Raw genomic sequence first — 19709 nt, 5'->3', positions numbered from 1 at the left:
ATATAAGGAAAAACCTTCCTCACAAATAGAGCATTAGACCTATTTGAAAGTAGAATGGGCTACTTTGGGGGCAGGAAGCTCCTGTTAACAGGAGGTTTTCAAACATAAGCTGAACAACCACTTGTGGGGCAGATTTTAGGGTGGATTCTTGTTCAGGGGTGGAATGGACTGCAAGACCATCGAGGATCCTTTCAATTCCTGAGATTCTATGATTCTGACCAGAAAATAAAGCCACAGCAAGTACCTAGTGAGTGAGTGAGTGAGTGTGTGAGAGAGAGTGTGTGTCTGTGTATGTATGTGTGTGTGTGTGTGTGTGTGTGTGTGTGTGTGTGTGTGTGTGTGTGTGTGTGAAAGAGAGTCTGTCTGTCTATCTATCTATCTATTTATGGAACTCTAGCTGGTGCAGTGGGATAGATGCCAGGCCTGAAGAGTCACAAAGACTCATTTTCATCAGGTCAAATCTGGCCTCAGATACTTACTAGCCGTGCGAACTTGGGTAAGTCACTTAACCCTGTTTACCATAGCTCCTCATCTATAAAATGGGCTGGAGAAGGAAATGGCAAACCACTGAAGTATCCCTGCCAAGAAAACTCCAAGTGGGGTCACAAAGAGTTGGACATAACTGAAAAACATCTGAACGACAATTACCTATATTCCCCAAATTAGTATTAGCTTAGAACAATTTTGACATTTCTCAAAAAAGGCTTATTTACATTGATACTTCAATGGATCTGTGATCTCAATGACTTAAGTTCTTCTTCCAAAGATACAATGACAGTAAATCATCCACATCTTCTTATCCTATGTGAATCCTGTTCAGGCAGTGTGGCATAATGGAGGAGCTACTGGACTTGGGAATCAGAAAGACCTGAGTTCAAATCCCATCTCATACACTTACTAGCTGTATGACCCTAGGCAAATCACTGCCTCTCTGTGTCTCAGTTTCTTTATCTATAAAATAAGAGTGTTGGACTTGACGGCCTCTGGTCTCTCCCAGGTGAAAATCTAAGATGCCATGACTGTACCCACAAATTCTCCTCAGAAGTGCTCTCTACTGTACTGAAGACCTTTCTCTACCTCTCCACTGGGGCATGCAAGAAGTTCTCCAGCTAAACTTTATTTTCATTCCATGACCAGTGCACTTCCTTTTATAGTCATATATCTCTCTTTTATCTGATGGCATAGTAGCTCCTAGAAGGCAGAGACTGCTTTGTTTTCGTTTTCTTATCCCCAGTCCCTAGCCTAGTGCCTGACACAGAGATACTTAATAAATGCTTGTTGATTAACTGATTGAGCCTTAATGTCACTTATTTCTGTACAATTCTTTGCTGGCAATATACTGAAGTCTACCTATATGGGCCATGTGCCTTCTGGGTGAACCTAAATTTATTTCATTTTATTTTCTGGAGATTATGGTATTCTGTGACTCATGGCTTTGCAGTATTACTGAATGATTAGTGATGGGCCTTTGTTTCTAGCAGAAGGGTCTGTAAATACATTGCCTTATTTTGCAAAGGCAATATGGTAGTTCTTTCCAACTCTGGGCCCAGATCATTAACTCTTCACAGTGTCTGGCCAAGATATATGAATTGATGGATAAGTCCTATGTATTGTCTACAGAACTGCATATTACAGCCTGGACAATAGGCATTCTTCATTCACTTGGTTTTTCCTATGTAGACACAGTCTGTATTATTTTGAGTGAATACAGATCTCATTTAGGAAGCTCTGCAGTGTTTCAGGATTTGGTGCAATCTGGATAAAGTCATCTGCAAAAGGGGTATCTATTTGTCATCACCATCTTAAAGGAATTTCTCTTTCTTTCTGACTTTGCTATGGACATATTCCATGACAGTGATAAACACTTTTGGTGAGGATATGAGTTCCTATCTTATGTCTTATGAGATACTAATAATCAGAAGATTGAATAAAATCATCTCATGTCTTTCAATGAGTTTATGATTTTGTGTCTTTCAAGGAGTCTGTATGACTTTGACATGTACAGGAGACATTACGTTGAAGGAGAACTTTTAGAACTGCATTTTGCTTTATTGAATCAAAAGCTCTTTTGAAGTCAACAAGCAATAAATACAACAGGGCCTTGTATCCTTTCTATCAGTTATCTGATATGAAATATGTAGTCCTTCATAGGATATCATCTGCAAAAGCTAGCCTTTTCCTTTCTCAAGTCTTCATCAAGGAAGTTCTAATTGTTTGGTAGGTTATTCTTCTAATGATTTTGTAGAAATGGGAAAAAAAAAGGTAAATGGATCATTAACTGACTTTTTTCCCCACTTTCCTTTTTTTGGTGATAAGAGCTGAGATTTTTAATCTTGATATCATCTCCTCTTGCAGCTATTTTGAGAACTGATGAATGATCTCTCAATGCCCTCAAAATTGTATTCTGTACAGCATGGACTTCTTTGCATACATGGCCTACTCCACCTGCACTACACATCTTTTTTTTTTCCAGTGGCATTTCAAGTTCTTCACACAAGCACACTTAGGATTGTTATATAAGAGTGGTGACTCCACTATCATGAATGGAGAAAAGAATTTATAATAAAAATGCATAGATTTTTCACATCTTTCATCTCTTCATTGTCCTTCCTCCTGTTTCATCCTTAAATGTACTTAGTCTCTCCACCAGCTTTCTAGAAACTTGTTTTTCCTTCTATTGCTTTTCACTCTTTGATGAGGTGATACTGCTTATCATCTTCCACCATCATCCTCTCTAATATTTTACAAATAAACTTACATCTAAACTGGTATTGGCCTTGGATGCCATGTCTCTCTTGCTTTGGAAATAAGATCAAATCATGCTGACTGAGGAAGTTTTCTAGGAATTTTGGTCTCTTCTTTGTGGTAAATAATTTATAATGACATAACTACTTATAAGATATGAGAATATTCAATGTCAATGTCTGTTCTTTTAACATTTCCATTTGGGGGCATTGAGAGCTTGCCTCCCCACCAAATGAACAGGTTGGAATATTTTTCTTTTTTCTTCTAAGTGGTGTTGATTTTGACCATTACTTTATCAAGTCATTAGTCTGAAAGTTCACATACAAATGATTTAGAAGCAACTGCCACACTGATAAATCAGTTGTTCCCTATTTGCTAAACAGAATCACTATTTTTGGTGATTTTTTTTTCAGTGATTACCATAATGAGGCCCTTTTATTTATTTGGCTAGCATGCTAACACTAGATATGAGGCTTTTGCAGAGTTTACAAAGTTTTAGCTTCTTTTTTCCTACTCTTGAACCGTGTTTTTTAACCTTCCTCCCTCTCATGGATACTTTGCATTGGAGACACTGAGTATTAAAGTACATGTTGATTTAATTTAGAGTCTTAAGTTTTGCATAGCATTATTCTCTCCTCATACTCTATAACAGATGTTGGCACATAAGCTGCAATTATTTTCATGTTGGTTTGTTTCCAAATGCTTAGCATAGGCCCTAAAATGTAAGATGATCAAATGTCAATAATTTTACTAGTTGTATTTGTGCACGTGATAAAAACCTATTCTACCAACTCCTTTATTTGTCCCTTCAAGGAGAACTCGTGAGCCATTCTATTTATCTCTAACTTTCTTTTGATATCTGGTTGCATTTATAGTGAGAAAGTCAGGACTGATGAGATTGATTTCCTCCAACACTTTTTACATTAATGTGTCACTGGAAAAGGATTTCACATTGAAAATATCAATAGCTAAGTCACTTTTTTTTAGATGGCCTAGAACCTCTGTTATTCTTAGTACTATATGTCTCCTTTTCTGGTACAGTGCTAACATGTAAACAAAATGCTTAGGCAACTTTAATGGTTATTAATGGAAATTTTCCTTTAGTTGTTCCAGTAGCAGCCCCAAGAATTCAGAGCTAAGTTATTAAGATAATTTGGGATCCCCTCTAGTCTCCTCAAATTTTATGTCACGTTTATTTTATTGGAGTCATCAAGAGAAAAAAAGCAGAGAATGGAAAAAATTATTGTATCAGGAATATTAACAGAATAAACATTCACATGAGGCCACAACTTTAATTAATTTACAAAAAAAAGTAAAGGTTCAAACAAGAAAATAAAAACACAGTGCCTTGCACGTGGTAGGCACTTAGTGTTTGCTGAATTATATTATTATGGGCATCTGAAAAACTGTGAATAGTATCTATTTGTATGAATTTGGACAAGTTACTTAAAAAATCAGTCTCAGTTTCCTGATTTGTAATATAAAGGAAGCAGATAATATGGCCTTATCTCTCAAATCTCTTCTAGTTCTAGATCCTACAGTCTTATGATGTATATGCTACAAAAACAATTTCTTTATGGAAAATTTGCAGTAATCTGAGTGATACACTTTTCCTGAATTGCATATCCTATCCTTGGAATTCAATATTTAAAAAGGTTCTAAATTCTAAGAAACTACTATATGAAAATCTATTTAGAATTCTAAAAATCCAATTATACCTACACTTCAGGTTTTTATATTCTCAAGTCATCCTTTTAGAAAGAACATTTTTTTTTGGCCTCTTTGTCTGGAACCATGGTAGGCATAGAAGAAAAGAAGAAGAAGTAGCTACTCTCTCTTCCAAAACCTCTTTTGAAAAGGCAAAAGGTCTTCGAAGTACTGAAGGCCAAATGTCTGAAGATGGCTTTAAAAGAGCTTTGTAAGATACAGAGAAAGAGTATATGTGAAAGAACTAAAGTTTACCATACAGAACACAGACAGATATACAGATGTGGAATTCACAGTGAGAATGGCAAAAAAAACAGCAACTGCTACACACCTGGTGTATCTAAATAAGCTTTCTGAGATCAGAGTTAAGAGGTATCAGCGGTGTTAGCCCAAAGGCCTGTAAAATACTGTACCTTTTTCATTGTTGAGAGCCCTTCCTTCGATGGCACTTTGTTTAGCTCAACAGGGCTTAACGTGCTTAGAATTGTGGAACTACACAATCCATGGGGTTACCAAACCTGAAGTCTGGAAATAACTTGATGTAAAAACACAGTTATGGAAACATCAAGAAAAAGAGGATTGCCCTGACTGATAATGTCCTTATTGCAAAAATTTTCAGTAAATACAGAACGATCTTCATGGCAGACTTGATCCATAAAAAGCTATTCTGTTGGCAAGCAGTTCGAAACTTCCTGTGGCCCCTCAACTCATCTTCTCTATGGGGAGAATGAAGGAAAAAAACTGTACATTTTGTGGAAGGTGCAGATGCTAGTAACAGAGAAGACCAGATCAACAGAATTATTAGAAGAATGAGCTAAAGGTCTCTACCATGATTATTTTTCTAAAGGTTTGTTGATAAAAATTCTGTGAATAAAAGAATATCTTTCTTTAAAATTCTAGCATTCTTTAATCTCTGATCCACAGCCTCCCATTACCTTCTTGTCACTTTAATTATGGGAATTTGAGGCTTGAATATTTTACCTGTAAACAAAAATTTCTATATATTGTTTATTTATCACATCAACTGTCAATTAAGCTCTTCCTTTTAAAGATGGCATCAATATTTCTATTTAGAATTTTTTTCATCAATAAATCCATAATGTTTAACTGTTTAGAATGTTTTGGTAAAACTGAAAGAATAAGAAAATGCAAAGATTATAGGAATAAAACATACTTAATATAAAACAATGATGAGTAGCACTTTTATTAATAGCCAACAAGATGGCATTATCATTGAATGTTAATCTAAAATGTTCCCTCAAGTCATCATTCACCAAAAACTAAAATTTTTTGAAAAAGATATGATTTACTAATTCAATGTTATTTAGTGTTTTTAGCATTTTTACACGTGCAGAAGAACTTTGAAAAATTAATTTTAAAATTCTGGATATTCTTTATTATTTTTAATAAGGTTTTATCCACATTAAAAGAGGTCTATTAGAATTTCTATAATAGCTCTATATATGTGTGGTTATCATTATGTGACCTTGTGGTATACCATAGCCATTTACATGCACATCACCCAAATCTGAACAGGCTTTATGCACCATCACATTAAATTTCAAGGGGTAAGTCCTTAGGCTGTGAAAAAGATAAGAGCGCAAGCTACAATGGAATTATGAGATGCTATTAACTAGTATCCTCTGTTACACAGGATAAAGGTTTCTTTGCTTTATATATGAACAAAAGGTTTTATACCAGTGAGGTGATCACTGGCATCTCCACAAGTATGTAAAAAGCATCAAGAGAGGGGGATCCTCAACTTCCTCAGACTTGATGAATTCTTCATCCCATGTAAGCTGAGCAAGGCATTGTTTTGAGAATATCTTTGTGGTGAGAAGGGAGATCAGGGAAAGTTGGCACTCAATAGAACAAAATCAGAAGTAAACCATCCAACATGTATTCTTATCCTGTGCTTGAAAACTCTATTCTTACAAGCCAAATGAATCTTCTTTTATAAATCCTTGTTTGTGTCAGGTCACTCATTCACACTATTTGAACACTTGGGTTGAAAAAGGCTGCAGACAATTCTTCTAAGACAAACTCAAGGTGCCAATTTAAACAAATGTTCCATGAAGTATTAAAATACTTTCTAAGACTGGAAGGCAAATGAATTGCTTTTGTCAGCATTATAACATTAACAACAGATGCCACAACTCAAAAATCATATTAAACTACTTCCTGTAAATATAGTGGAGTCTTACTGCAATGTAGCTAGCAGGTTATCTGTGCTATCATCTTTATGATAAGATTTTCTCATATGAAGATCCTTCTAGTGCCTCTAGTAACAAAAATCTGTTAGGTATTATATTTAAATTCATCTACAGTAACTGGTTTTATAGCAAGGCTCCTGTATACAAAATTTGAGGGGAAAATAAACTATGTAAAGACTTCCAAGTAAACTCTGATTGTCTCTAAGTGATAAGTTTTCAACCGGAAAAATGCTAAAAGCCTCTGTAGTAGAGGCTTTAGTAAGGCTGGGGTGAGGTGTTTACTAAAACACTGGCAACCCAATTTATTCATCGATAGTCAAACCACGAATCACACAGTCTTATAGCTGAAACTAAAAGATCATTCATATCAATTAAACAAGCATTTTCTAAGCACATACATATGAACATAGCACTAGACTAGCCAGTAAGGACACGAAGACAAAAACGAAAAAGAATCTGCCGTCAAAGTGCTTACATTCTACTAGGGATAGTAGATAGATACTACTAGGGATAGTAGATAGAAGGTGAATAGTTACACAGATAATAAACAGTCAATACAAAAAATAGATAAAATGACTTCAAAGTAATACCAGGGAAGAGAGCACTAGCAATCTGGGAGATCAAGGGCGGTGTTACTTAAGTTGAGCTTTGAAGGAAATGAGGATGTCCAAGGAGAAAAGCTGAGAGGGAAGGGCATGACAGGAATTGAAGCCCATGACCAGAGGCAAAGAAATAAAAACCAGCATATTGTGCAATGGAGGATACTAAATAGGCCAAGTTTGACTGAAATGTAGAGCTCACGAGAACTGCTCCTTTGAAATAATTTAGCAAAGACAGGTAGGAGTCAGATTATAAAGTCCTGTAAATGCTAAACTGAGGAGTTTGTATTTTATCCTAAAAGAAAGGGTGCCACTCAAGCTTCCTGTCAATAGAGTCACATGGTCAGACCTGAGCTTTAAGAATATCAATTTAGCAGTCATGTGAGGAGGGCCTGGAGAAGAAAGAAACGGAAAGCGGAGAGACTAGTTGGTAGGCTACTGACAGGCTAGAAGTGATAAGGGCCTGAACTAAGATAATGTCTACATGGGTTGAGAGAAGCTAGAGGTGCTACGGAGGTAGCCTCAACAAGACTTAGCAACTGATAACTATGGATTCTGTGATTCATTTTGGTTTGTAGTTTCTATGTGTATAAGATATGTTTGCTTCTTAGAATTCTGGAACTTCAAATGCTATCTTTCCTAACTCTGGGGAAGGTTAATGAACTGATATTGCTGACTAAAAATACACAAGCATGCACGCTTTTCTATATCACTCTATTAATTATTAAGAACATTCTGACCTTGTTAGGACCTTTGTGTAAAGGGGTTACTCCTCCTCTGCTCTAAAATCTGTGTTATCATTCACATTTTAAAATCCCAAGAGAAAAAGCCATAAGCATCTCCTTAAGGCCTTTAATCCTCATTTGAGAGAATAATCCAAATGATAATGATTTAAAACCAACAGGTTAACTTTGCTATCATTTAAAATGTGTACAAATAGCTGCAGCAAAGAACCACCATTTTTATGGGTTAAACTGTTCTATATGATGACATTAAAGCTGGAGTTTTCAGAAAATTTCATTTTTAAAATGCCCCTTTTCTATTACAGTTTCAAGCATTATATTTTCTCTAATCAGTTTCTAGCTGTTCTAATTAATTTTACACTTGCTAACCATGCATGAATGGTGCTTGGGAACGGGAAAAAAAAACAACCCAGCCAATCACATTTAGCTATATTTTGGGAAAATAAACCTGAATTTTGGTATAAATATGACAAAAGCCTTAAAACCTACATTATATAGGAAAATTTGATGAGTAGGATATCAATTATCAAAAGGTACATGAACTTTTTTGGTGAACTCTAATTCAAGATTTCAAAATTTCACTAGATATTCCAAATTTTAGTCAATTCATTAATACCTCCCAAATAGTTTAATTAACCATTTTAACAAAGAATAACGAAAAAGATTACAGAAACATGAAGTTACTTACGAGCTGTTCAGATTTCACACCATATAACTGTATGGTCTTTGCCACATTTTTGGACACAGCTAAAGTAAGGTTTGAATCAACTGTTGTCACATTAAGTTCACTGGAAAACACAGGTTACCACAATTAATTAAAACAATTTAAACACTTCATAATCTAGTTTATCAACATGATGGAAAGCAGCAACTCAACCTACACAATGTAAGCAGAACTATTACTTTTATAATTTCACTGATCTTTACCAGGAATTGTAAGCCTTGTTGTATTTCTAAACTCCACATTTAGAAAGTATCTGGAGACAGAATTTCTTAATGACCAGTCATTCATTAATAAAGGCAAGTCATGTGTGGTTCCATGGCTATGATTAAGAGAGTAAATTGTATACAAATTCTGAAGTGGCACTATTTTTCAAAACTGTTAAGTGCAATTACAGGCAATGCAAATCACAGACATCTGCAGGGAAGAGACAGCACTTGAATGAAAATGGTGACCTTGGGAGACTATAAGCTAAAAATACAAATTTCAAATGATTCACAAAGACACTGAGTTGCAGTGGAAATTTTTCAAATTCATATTACTTCATATATACTAGTCTTTTGAATAGAAATCAAAAATTGAAATATGAATGCAATTTGGAATTGTTTTAAATTGGATTTAATGTAAAAATCTTACTTCACTGTACACATGCTAACCACTAAAATCTGAGATTAATTGGCAAATTTGTTTTAATTTCCAGAAAAGTGATTTACTTGAAACAAATGTAATAAAGTCTAGTGCCTACAAAAAGAGCACAAGTTAAAAAATTGTAAGAAAAATAAAGCAGACAAGGCCTTTTAAGCACCAGAAATGAACAACAATGAGAGTTTAAAATCACTGAGAGACGATACAAAGAGCTGTTTAAAGTTAGTGTACAGTGCATGGAAAAAAACACTAATAGATTCAGCAATGTGTCCTTGTACAGATGTTTATATTTAATTTCAAACTGCACAGATCAGAACGTCTGATGCATTTCCTCTGTATTCTCAAAAAACCAAGTTTTAACTTGGTTAACAGAATTCTTTAGAGAACATAGGACTACAAATGTGCATTGGGCACTCAGGGGGTTTCTGACAATCAGGAGATGGCACTTCTCAAGCCCTTGGCAAGGCTCGAAAATTGTAACCCCTGTTTGTTACTGTCCACTAGAGGTTATAATAAGTTTTCATTATAACATGTAGTTTGACTCATCACAAAAACAAACACCTATAATGCCATGGAGAAGAGAATAACAGACTAATAAAATAATAATAGAATGCAGTGCTACGAGGGACTTTAGGGGTCATCAATTTAAAGATGAAAATGCCGAGGCCCAGAGGCCCAGCAAAGATCATACAGCCAGTCATATAGCATGTAAGAGCTGGGACTTGAACTTGGGTCTTATGAGGGCAAGTCTAGTGCTCTTTCCAACCTACTAAATTTTCTCAATTTGCTTATTTATATTTAAAAGTTTCTTTCATTATGCCCTCCAACTAGCAGTACCTTAGACAATTGCCTACTCTGTATAGCCCAAAGTACTCAGGGTTAAGCACATACATAATATGTATAAGACAGAATACATATATAGGAAAAGACAATTAAACACTGAGTTGAATGGTTGTTAATATAGTAGTAGTAGGGGAGAGCAAATTGCATCTAGGATTATCACACTCATAGCACTGTTAAAGAGATTATAGAGCTGGCATGACTAAATTTATAGTCATGATTGGGGAAAGTCAAGATAGTAAGAAATAGGGGGAGTTTAGGATCAAGAATACCTATTCAGGGATTTTGGCCTGTATATCACACCTCTGGATCTCTACTCTCCTGTCCTTCCTCTTTATTACACTACATAAATCCCACATGCAAAGTTTTAGTGCCCTGCATTATCTCCCCATAGTTATTTTGCCTTCTTCAGGATGCTAGTTGCAAATATATGGTATTACAATTTCAACAAGCCTTTAATTACCATGGCGGCTGTGACAGACTCAAAAGCAATTCTTATCTGGAAAATGGTTAAGCTATGATATTTCAAGAGGACCCCTCTTCTGTTTTCAGGTATTCAAGAAACACATCACTTGAAATTCATTCCCTTTTAGGGGGCTTTGGTGGCTGTCTTGCTTTCTTAAAGAATTAAAAACAACAGAAGAATAAAAAAGAGCTCCACAAAATTCACACTTATATTACAAATGCCCTCTGTAATCCTTGGTAAATCACATTCACCTCTACACTTGTGTCTCAATTTATAAAATCATTTTTCAAAATTAAATGGGGAGTACAGATAAGTATACATAACATTAGAGATTTGCTATGTTGTATACAATTAAGTTGACTGTGTTTCTTCAGCAAAAGCACAATAATTAAGGTAGGCTACATTTAGAGTATATTAAAATAGTTTTTATCAATTGAAGTTTTAATTACTCATGTAGTTAAAGTACATTTTAAACTTAATTGTAATGCTAATTCCTTGAATAACTGGGATTAAATTAAACATTTATTGCTAATAATCTTCATTGATGAACTGATCATTTAGAAATAAGGAAACAATTATAACTTAGTTTTTAGTTTCCACTTTTGAATACCATGTGCTTCTTTTGAATATACACTTACCTGGCTATGGTTTTAATGATGCTGTCAAGTTCATCAGGAGAAGGTGGATTCCGGCCACCCGGGGGAAAGACCAGATTGATAGGGTCAAAGAGTCGAGACAGTGACTTTGATAGGTAAGCTGCTTCATATGGTTGCAGTGAGTCTTTTAAAGCCTTTTCTGGACTATAGATACAAACATTTTGAAAAATTAATTCTAATTTTACAATATTAAAAAATATTATTAATCCTGAAAAGTTTGATTACTTCTTTCCCATTGATTCCTCAGTTCTTGTCCACTAAAACTACAATGGTACACTTTGTATCAAGAAGACAATCTTGATGTGTTAGGATAATGTATAAGTGTGAACATCAATCTCTTATCAAAATATCTAATTAAATATATCATACATATACAAATTTAATTATACATGCTATCTATAAATGTCATATACCATATATCTATATATTATGTTAAATCAGCCAATCTCAACTTAAAGGACAGTATAATAAAAACTCATTAATTTAAGCACCAATTCCAACAGAGGTGAGGCTAAAAACTACCTTTAAAAAAAACACACAAATGTTTATTGGTAGAAATGACATATTAAGACTATAAATAAGAGTACAGGGAAATGTTCAAATACTTAAGAAAACAAACTGCCATAACTAGTTATATGGCAACTTTGACTATCTAAAACACAGCTGATAATCAGGGAATAAACACTTTCTCCCAGGGGAAAAAAGCCTGAGCAGGAAAGCCAGACATCACAAAGTTCATACACTATAAAAGCTCTGCATGAGGATCCCTTAGCCATATTTTGCACACAATTCTAACAAGTTAGGTTATCTAATTTCCCAAACTACAGAAACATAGAAAGCTATTATAGATAGGCTAACAGTAAGCAGTAAAGGATAACAGTTGACAGCAAAGAAGGAGGGGAAAAAAACCACTATAAAAAGTAGACACAAGACTCCCAAAAGTACAGTAGCCTGGAGCAATATAATATATGGACAAACAAATATCTCACATACTTCATGAATCTCTGAGGTCATGACTGAATTTGTTTGTTTTTTGTTTTTACGAGACTTGTGATTTTATCAGTGTAAGAGCTCCCAATGAGGAGCTTCCTTTAACAACACAAATTGCCACCCTCCCTGAAACTTAGAATCTTACACAGTTGGCTGAGACCATTGAGAGGTCAGGTTATCCAGCTACTCAACCAGTACTGCCAAAGGTGACATCTCAATCCAAGTCTTCTAGACTCTAAGGCCAGTTCTCTGATCACCTCAGCATGCTTACTCTCAATGTATTATAGCACAGTTAATATCAATAGTTATGACAGAAGAATGGGTAACTGAAGAATGAGGGAAATCCTGAAATGATCCAAGAACAGTATAGACAGCTACATTTAACTAGGACAATTAGGTTTGGTCCTGTCTAGAGGTAATGATACTATTAATAACACCTTGTTGTTCAGTCATTTTTCAGTTGTAGCTGACTCATTGTGACCTTATTTGGGGTTTTCTTGTCAAAGATACCGGAGTGTTTTGCCACTTCCTTCTCCAGCTCATTTTACAGATAAGGAAACTGAGGCAAATAGGGTTAAGTGGCTTGTCGAGGGTCACACAACTAATAAGTGTCTGGAAGATGAGCCTTCCTAACTCCAGGACTGATACTCCATCATCTACTGTGACACCTACCTGTCCTGATTAATAACTACTGACATTCATATAAACTTTGTTAACAAAGTGATTTACATATATTACACTTCATATAATTCTTACCCCAACTTTATGGTACAGATATTATTATCATCGCTATTTTTATAGGTAATTCAAATGAGGCTTAGGCAGGTTAAGTGAGGTGCCAGTGGTCTGGAGATGGAATATGAACCAAGACTTCTCCTGACTTCAAGTCTAGCATTCTTTTTACTATATCCTTATAACCCAGAAGATACTGGATTTTTCCTCCAAACCTAATCCATGACTATTTTCTATTAGTATTCGCTACCATGCCTCTTCAAAGTTACCAATAATCTCTTAATTGTCAAACCATGGCCTTTTCTCAATCCTCACTCTTGATTTATCTGAAGCATTTAATGCTGTCAATCAAAATCTTTCATAATGCAGCCCCCTGCTACCTTTCCAGTCTTCTTCTACCTTTCAACACACCACGTACTGTTTGGTCCAATGACACTGGCCTCCTTGCTGTTCCATTTCCTGACTCTGGTCATTTCTCCTGGTGATCCCCCATCAGTGGGATGTTCTCCCTCCTCATCTCGACCTCTTGGCTTCACTGACTGCCTTCAAGTCCCAGCTAAAATCCTACCTTCTACAGGAAGTATTTCCCAGTGCTTTTTAATTCTAGTGCCTCCCTCTGTAGAGTTTTTCCTATTTATCCTGTATGTGGCTTGTTTATACACAGTTGTTTACTTGTGGTCTCCTCCATTAGACTGTGAGCTACTTGAGGGTAGGGGCTCTCTTCTGCTTTTTTTTGGTATCCCCAGCATATAGCACAGTGCCTGTAATATTTTAAGTGCTTAATAAAGGCTTACTGACTGATTTGGCCTAGCATTCAAAGACCTTGGAAATAACTGTTTTAAATTAAATTAAATTAAAAATATTTATTGAGCAATTATTGTATATAAAACACTGTGTTAAGTACTGAGTCAAATAAGATAAGGTCATTGCCCTCATGGTCTAGAGAAGGAAATATAACACACAGTACTACAGTATCTAAGTATACAGGATAGATAGCTTTCAAAAAATATCATCTAGGGGCAGCTAGGTGGCACAGTGGATAGAGCAACAGCTCTGGAGTCAGGAGGACTGGAGTTCAAATACAGCTTTAGACACATAACACTCACTAGCTGTGTGACCCTGGGCAAGTTACTTAACCCCAACAGCCCTCACCAAAAACAAAGTAAACAAACAAACAAAAAACCCCCCCAACATCTAATTACACCAAAACAGCAACCGAAAGCAGAATAATCCCATGTACTTCTGGTGTTAGCTCTGCCTTTATCCATGGTGATATTATTTCAGTAGATTTTGATGAAAGCCTTGTTTGATCATCTAAGTTTGAGACTTGGATTTCATAAATTAAACTAAAACAAATTCTGTGGCAGTTTGAAAATCGCTTTTCCATGTGGGCTTTCTTTGGGCAGGCTTTCTCTGCTCTAGATCCTTCCCCTCCTTCTGCCCAGAACCTGCTCCTTTTCTGAAATCTTATATGCTAGATACTTTCAACTCCATTAACTGCCATCTCCATGCCTGTGATATCAGAAGTGGGAATGAATGAATGCATGATAAAAAGGCTTCTACCAAGTGCTTATTACAGGAAGAGCACTGTGTTAAGCCCTGGCGATACAAACAGTGGCTACTATCAAGGAGCTCCCATTCTAATGAGGGAGACAAGAGTTATGGAAGGTTTCAGTGCTAAGTCAGATGGAAAGGCCTAATGGATCTTGAGTACATCATCAAAGCAGATGGTAATGCCTTTTGTTTAATGTCATTCCCACTAATAAAATCATATCAGATTCTGATGATAAACCATTTCATAGTGCCATGAACTTTAAGAGTTTTCTTTTCTGGGTCTTCAATAACTGTGACCATACCATCTGTAGGAGGTGTTTGAGGCCAACCTCTGTCAGTATTGCTTCCCATCATGATGGTTACATGCACTGGTCTGGAAGCATTGTTTTTTCAAAGGCTCTTAGGTTCAGGGTCCTAGGCTGTCTTCAATGGGTTCTCAAGGTAGATGGTGGTCAATATGGTTGTGGTGGCTTAATCTGCCTGGCACATGTAGCCTCCTGTTTCTCCCTTGGGGTGTTTTGTTGCTTTAGTGAGGTTGACTTGACTGCCCCATGGGGAAACCAATCAGATATGACTAGTAGAGACATCACAACTCCCTTTAAAACTCTGAGCCCTTGCCTGAATCTTGGAGCAAACCTACAGTTTGGGTCACGAGTCAGAACCTGCTTGAATTGAGAACAGGGTCAGGAAGGTGTCTTTCAATGGATCAATGTGGTAAAATGGAGAGAAAGTAGGATTTGGAGTTGGACGACCTGGGTTTACATATTGGCTCTGCCCTTTAATAGCTGTGTGATCTCTGGGTTAGTGAGTTAACCTCTCTGGAATCTTAGTTTATTCATCTAAAAGAAAGGGGATTGAACAAGATGACCACTAAGGTCCCTTCTAGATCCCCTAAATCATTCTAGCTGTAAATCCTTTTCTAGATCTATGATCCTCTGAGGCCAAAATATCCCTCTTCCACTAGTTGATTATGGATATATTCTGCCCACTTCAACCTTGGTGTATGTTTATCTTTGTAGTGACTATGAACTGGAGGTGGTTTTGCTCCCATTCCCTGTGTTCCTTGGTCTATCAAGTTAAGCCACAAGCCCTTCTTTCTACTTCTTCTGTGGAAGTTTCTAACTGCCCTAAGGCAGCTGCAACAGACTAGTACAAAACACACACACACACACACACACACACAAATGCAGTATATTAAAATGAATAATCATCTTTTATAAAATGTAAAGAACAGCATATTCACACACCTCTTAAGTTTATTTAAAAATTAAACTCTTAAAATGGTCTGCTTCAATAGAATTAATAGACCAATTAAATATACATACTCATAATCTTGCTTTTTCTGCATGAATATGTCTTGCATGTCATCTTCTATCTGCTGTAGGTCAATGTAGAGGTCTGTGGTTCCACTTGAATTAAAATTACCTTGAATATTCTGACTATATTGTTGAAGACGCTTCCATAAGTCATTATAAAGACGTAATAACTTAGGATATTCACCTTCAAATGCTTGCTTCAAAAACATAGAAGCTGTAGAACAAAACAAATCATTAAATAAATGCATTCTTTCTCTCTTTTCTCTCTCCCTCTGTTTCTCTCTTCCAGTCCTCCCCAACCCACTGTTAATTGACAAGTACATTTTTGCTATATCAATGCCAGTTCTTCTAGAAGTCATTAATTCAGAAAAAGGTTAAAATTATCACCTATGACAAATTTTGAGGAATGTTTAATATGTCTACTACCATTTTTTTCCCCACCATTTTCATAGATGTTAGAAAAGCTAGCTATAGTGCCTTGCCAAAGGATATATGACTTAAATCTTGAGACATTTTGGCAATTCATCTACCATCTCCAAAAGAGAAAAATACACTTCATATCATTTTTATTTACAAAAGGTACTAAAAAAAATACCCCGAGGACAAAAATAATTGTTAAAACACCATGCTATAGAAATGCTTCAAAAGTAGAATAGTTCTACTAAGAGTGGCTTACTCAAAGTTGAAAATTCTACTTCTTCCTATTCCATCACCTGAAATGAGGTCTAAAAACTTTTCTCCTTCTAAATTCTAGATATATTTGGTGAATGTAACATAGTAAAAATAGATTAAAACATTTGTATATAAAAATAAATGCAAGGGCATTAAAAATATTTAACTGGTGGGGCATTCCCTATGTCATCTGAGTCAGTAAAAGGAACACTGGACTAGGTATGAGAAGATCTGGGTCCTTTTTCTGGCTGTACAGCCCTAAATAAGATACTAAAACTTCTGAACCTTTTTCTTCTTCTAGAAGATGGGGGTAATAATACTTGCCCCATCTATGTAGAATTATAGAATCTTAGCAGTCATCTAGTCCAAATAGCAATTTTCTTTTTACAATATTCCTAACAAGTGGTAACTTAGCCTATTCTTAAATACTTTCACTTACAGGAAATTCACTACCTCATAAGAAAGGATATTTAATTGTGGTTTTCCAAGATTCACAGCTACATCAAAATATAAGGTAGTGCAAAGGGTAATGATGTAGCACATAATGGGCATAACTAGGCTGCAGCACATTACCAGTTATGCAATGATACAAAAAGTAGTATAAAAGATACTTAAGACTCAAAAAGGAGCTAGTATGGTCATTTGGAAAGAGCAATAGATGCACAGCCTAAGTAATGCACTGGTTTCCAAAAGACTGTCAGCACAGTGCATAGATACGCTATAGTGGATTTATGGGAGGACTTGGAAACAAGTACACAGGATGAAAAGTGTACATAGATTGAATGCTGCATTGTTAGAGTGATTATCCATACCAATGAGATCATGAACCAATTATAGTATAATGACTGACAGATTCAATTACAATATTGTAATTCAAACCTTACCTCAGCTACTAGGTTAAAACATATATAAGTACTTATCCCACTGCCTGGAACACAGTAGGTACTCAATAAATTCTAGTTGACTAGTATAGCATGTTTTTAGTGCTTCTGTTATTTCACAGCTGATTTTCTCCAGTATTGTCATGTAAATGCCATGTAATTCTCTCAAATTATAGTATACTTCAGTTCAAGTTGCTACTTGTTGAATAAACTCATGAATGCTACTTCAGAATTCTGCAAGGTTAACAGCTACTTATCATAAAATTTGGTTAAACTCTCAAATTTTCAAAAGCTTTTCTTGGGAAAATTTTCAAACATTTAATTAAAAAAACATTTTAGATAGCTTTATAAGCATTTATAAAAAGTGCACCGACAAAGTGACACCTAAGGAACAATCATAATGAAAAGAAAAACAATACTTTCAAATTCCAAATCCTTAGAGTGGTGATGACCATTTATCTGTCCTTATGTCTAGGTTTAGAAAAGTAAAGAAACGAGCATCCTCACCATAAGCTTCTGAATGCAATATATGTGAAGTGTTTTGCAAACCTTAAGGCAACAGATAAATGGTAATGATTATTATTATTTAGCAGCTGCAACTGAACAAAAGTAATGGAAAAATGTAGAAATAAAATTTTAAGTAATCAGCACCCATAAATAATTAAGAATACAGACTTTCTGAAAGTATACTTTTAAATGTTTATGGTGCTAGTACAGCATTTTTTTCTCCTTCTGAGTAACCTGAATTCATTATGCATTAGACTTTTAGATTAGTAGGTGCTTAATAAATGCTTGCTTGCTTGACTAATATCACAACACAAATTTCTAGTAGGCATAAACATTTGATATCCCAAAAGCAAAATGTATTCTCTACATATTTTCTGCCAAAACATTTCTTCTTCTTCTAGTTAGGTAATCTATTGTACTGCTTGATACTTTAAACATTTAAATGTTTGCATGTCTCTAGAGTTGTAAGCACTATGTTATCCTTTGGGACTATTATATGCTATTATAAATGACAGATGCTTCACAAGCTATTTTAGAGAACTCCTGAACGAAATTATTAATAAAATTACACCACTAACACAAAGAGGTTACTTAAATGTGAAGTGACGAACAATAATTATAATAGCTAGCATTTATAAAGTGCTTACTATGTATGTGCCAGGCATTGTGCTAAACACTTTACAATTATCTCATTTGATCCTCACAATAACTTTGGCAAGTCCTATTATTATCCCCATTTACAGATGAGGAAACTGAGGCAAACAGATCAAGTGACTTGCCCAAGGTCACATAGATATTAAATGTCTGAGGCTGGATTTGAACTCAGGACTTCCTAACAGGGTCCAGTACTGTATGGAGTACACATAGCTGCCTGTAAGCGAAGGTTTCTTTTAACCATAGCTATATTCCAGTTTCAATAACTTTTCCAGCTGTACTTCATTATTTCAAGGTTCTTTGGTTTTCATGGTGTGAGTACTTCCTTCTCTGCCATAGTAACAACCCTTTGATAAACTTAGTTATATGTTCTTTGAAAATTTCTGTGACTAAAAAAATTCACATCCTATGACCAACCTGAGCTTCTATCTATGAGGGTAAATTCCCTCATTTATATCATAAATTGTGTATTAAGGACCTACTAGTTCCAGCACCAAATTGTGCTATTGGAGCAGCGTAAGACTATGAATGTATGCTTTTTTTTAACCTTAATGATAGGTTAATAGGTGGGAAACAAAACTAACAGAGATAAAACAATTTGAGAGCAAAACCTAAACTGTACTGGTTAAGTGCAAAGGGAATTTAGAGGGGAGATTCATGTGGACTGGGTATTCAGTGAAATCTTTAAAAAAAAAAAGGGGGGGGGGCCCAAGATTTTCCACTGCATCTGAGGGCCATTTTCAGTTGTCCTGATTTATATCTGGCCACTGGACCCAGGTGGCACCAGAGGAGAAAGTGAGGCTGGTGACTTTGCACAGCCCTCCCTCACTTAAATCCAATTCATTTGCACGTCATGGTAACACCTCCTGGAGATCATGGTCCTCTTCCAGAACAAAGGATAAACAACAATAAAAACAACAATAAAGGTAGGAATGCAGCTGGGCCTGGAAGAAGGAGATTTATATAAGTGAAAAGGAAGATAGGCAGATATTTTAGATAAGGAAACATTTTACAGATCTGCTAGACTGAAGTGGGAAGTTCCCTACTAGAAGTAGTGGGAAATAAGAT

General features: G+C 35.6%; 1 protein-coding gene across 1 annotated transcript in view; it reads right to left on the bottom strand.

Annotated features, from left to right (window-relative positions):
• COG5 (component of oligomeric golgi complex 5) overlaps positions 1 to 19709 on the bottom strand; it is a 353574-nt gene that overhangs the window by 74441 nt on the left and 259424 nt on the right. The window contains exons 12-14 of the mRNA XM_020984583.2: positions 15937 to 16141; positions 11318 to 11479; positions 8696 to 8795 (exon numbers count right to left, since the gene is read on the bottom strand). Of these exons, the coding sequence (XP_020840242.1) occupies positions 8696 to 8795; positions 11318 to 11479; positions 15937 to 16141 (467 nt within the window). The remainder of the gene's footprint in view (positions 1 to 8695; positions 8796 to 11317; positions 11480 to 15936; positions 16142 to 19709) is intronic.

Source organism: Phascolarctos cinereus, unplaced genomic scaffold (genome assembly GCF_003287225.1).
Source record: "Phascolarctos cinereus isolate Bilbo 61053 unplaced genomic scaffold, phaCin_HiC Scaffold_1;HRSCAF=81, whole genome shotgun sequence".
Classification (NCBI taxonomy): domain Eukaryota; kingdom Metazoa; phylum Chordata; class Mammalia; order Diprotodontia; family Phascolarctidae; genus Phascolarctos; species Phascolarctos cinereus.
Note: the sequence above shows the minus strand (reverse complement) of the source record. Positions and strands in the feature narration are given on the sequence as shown.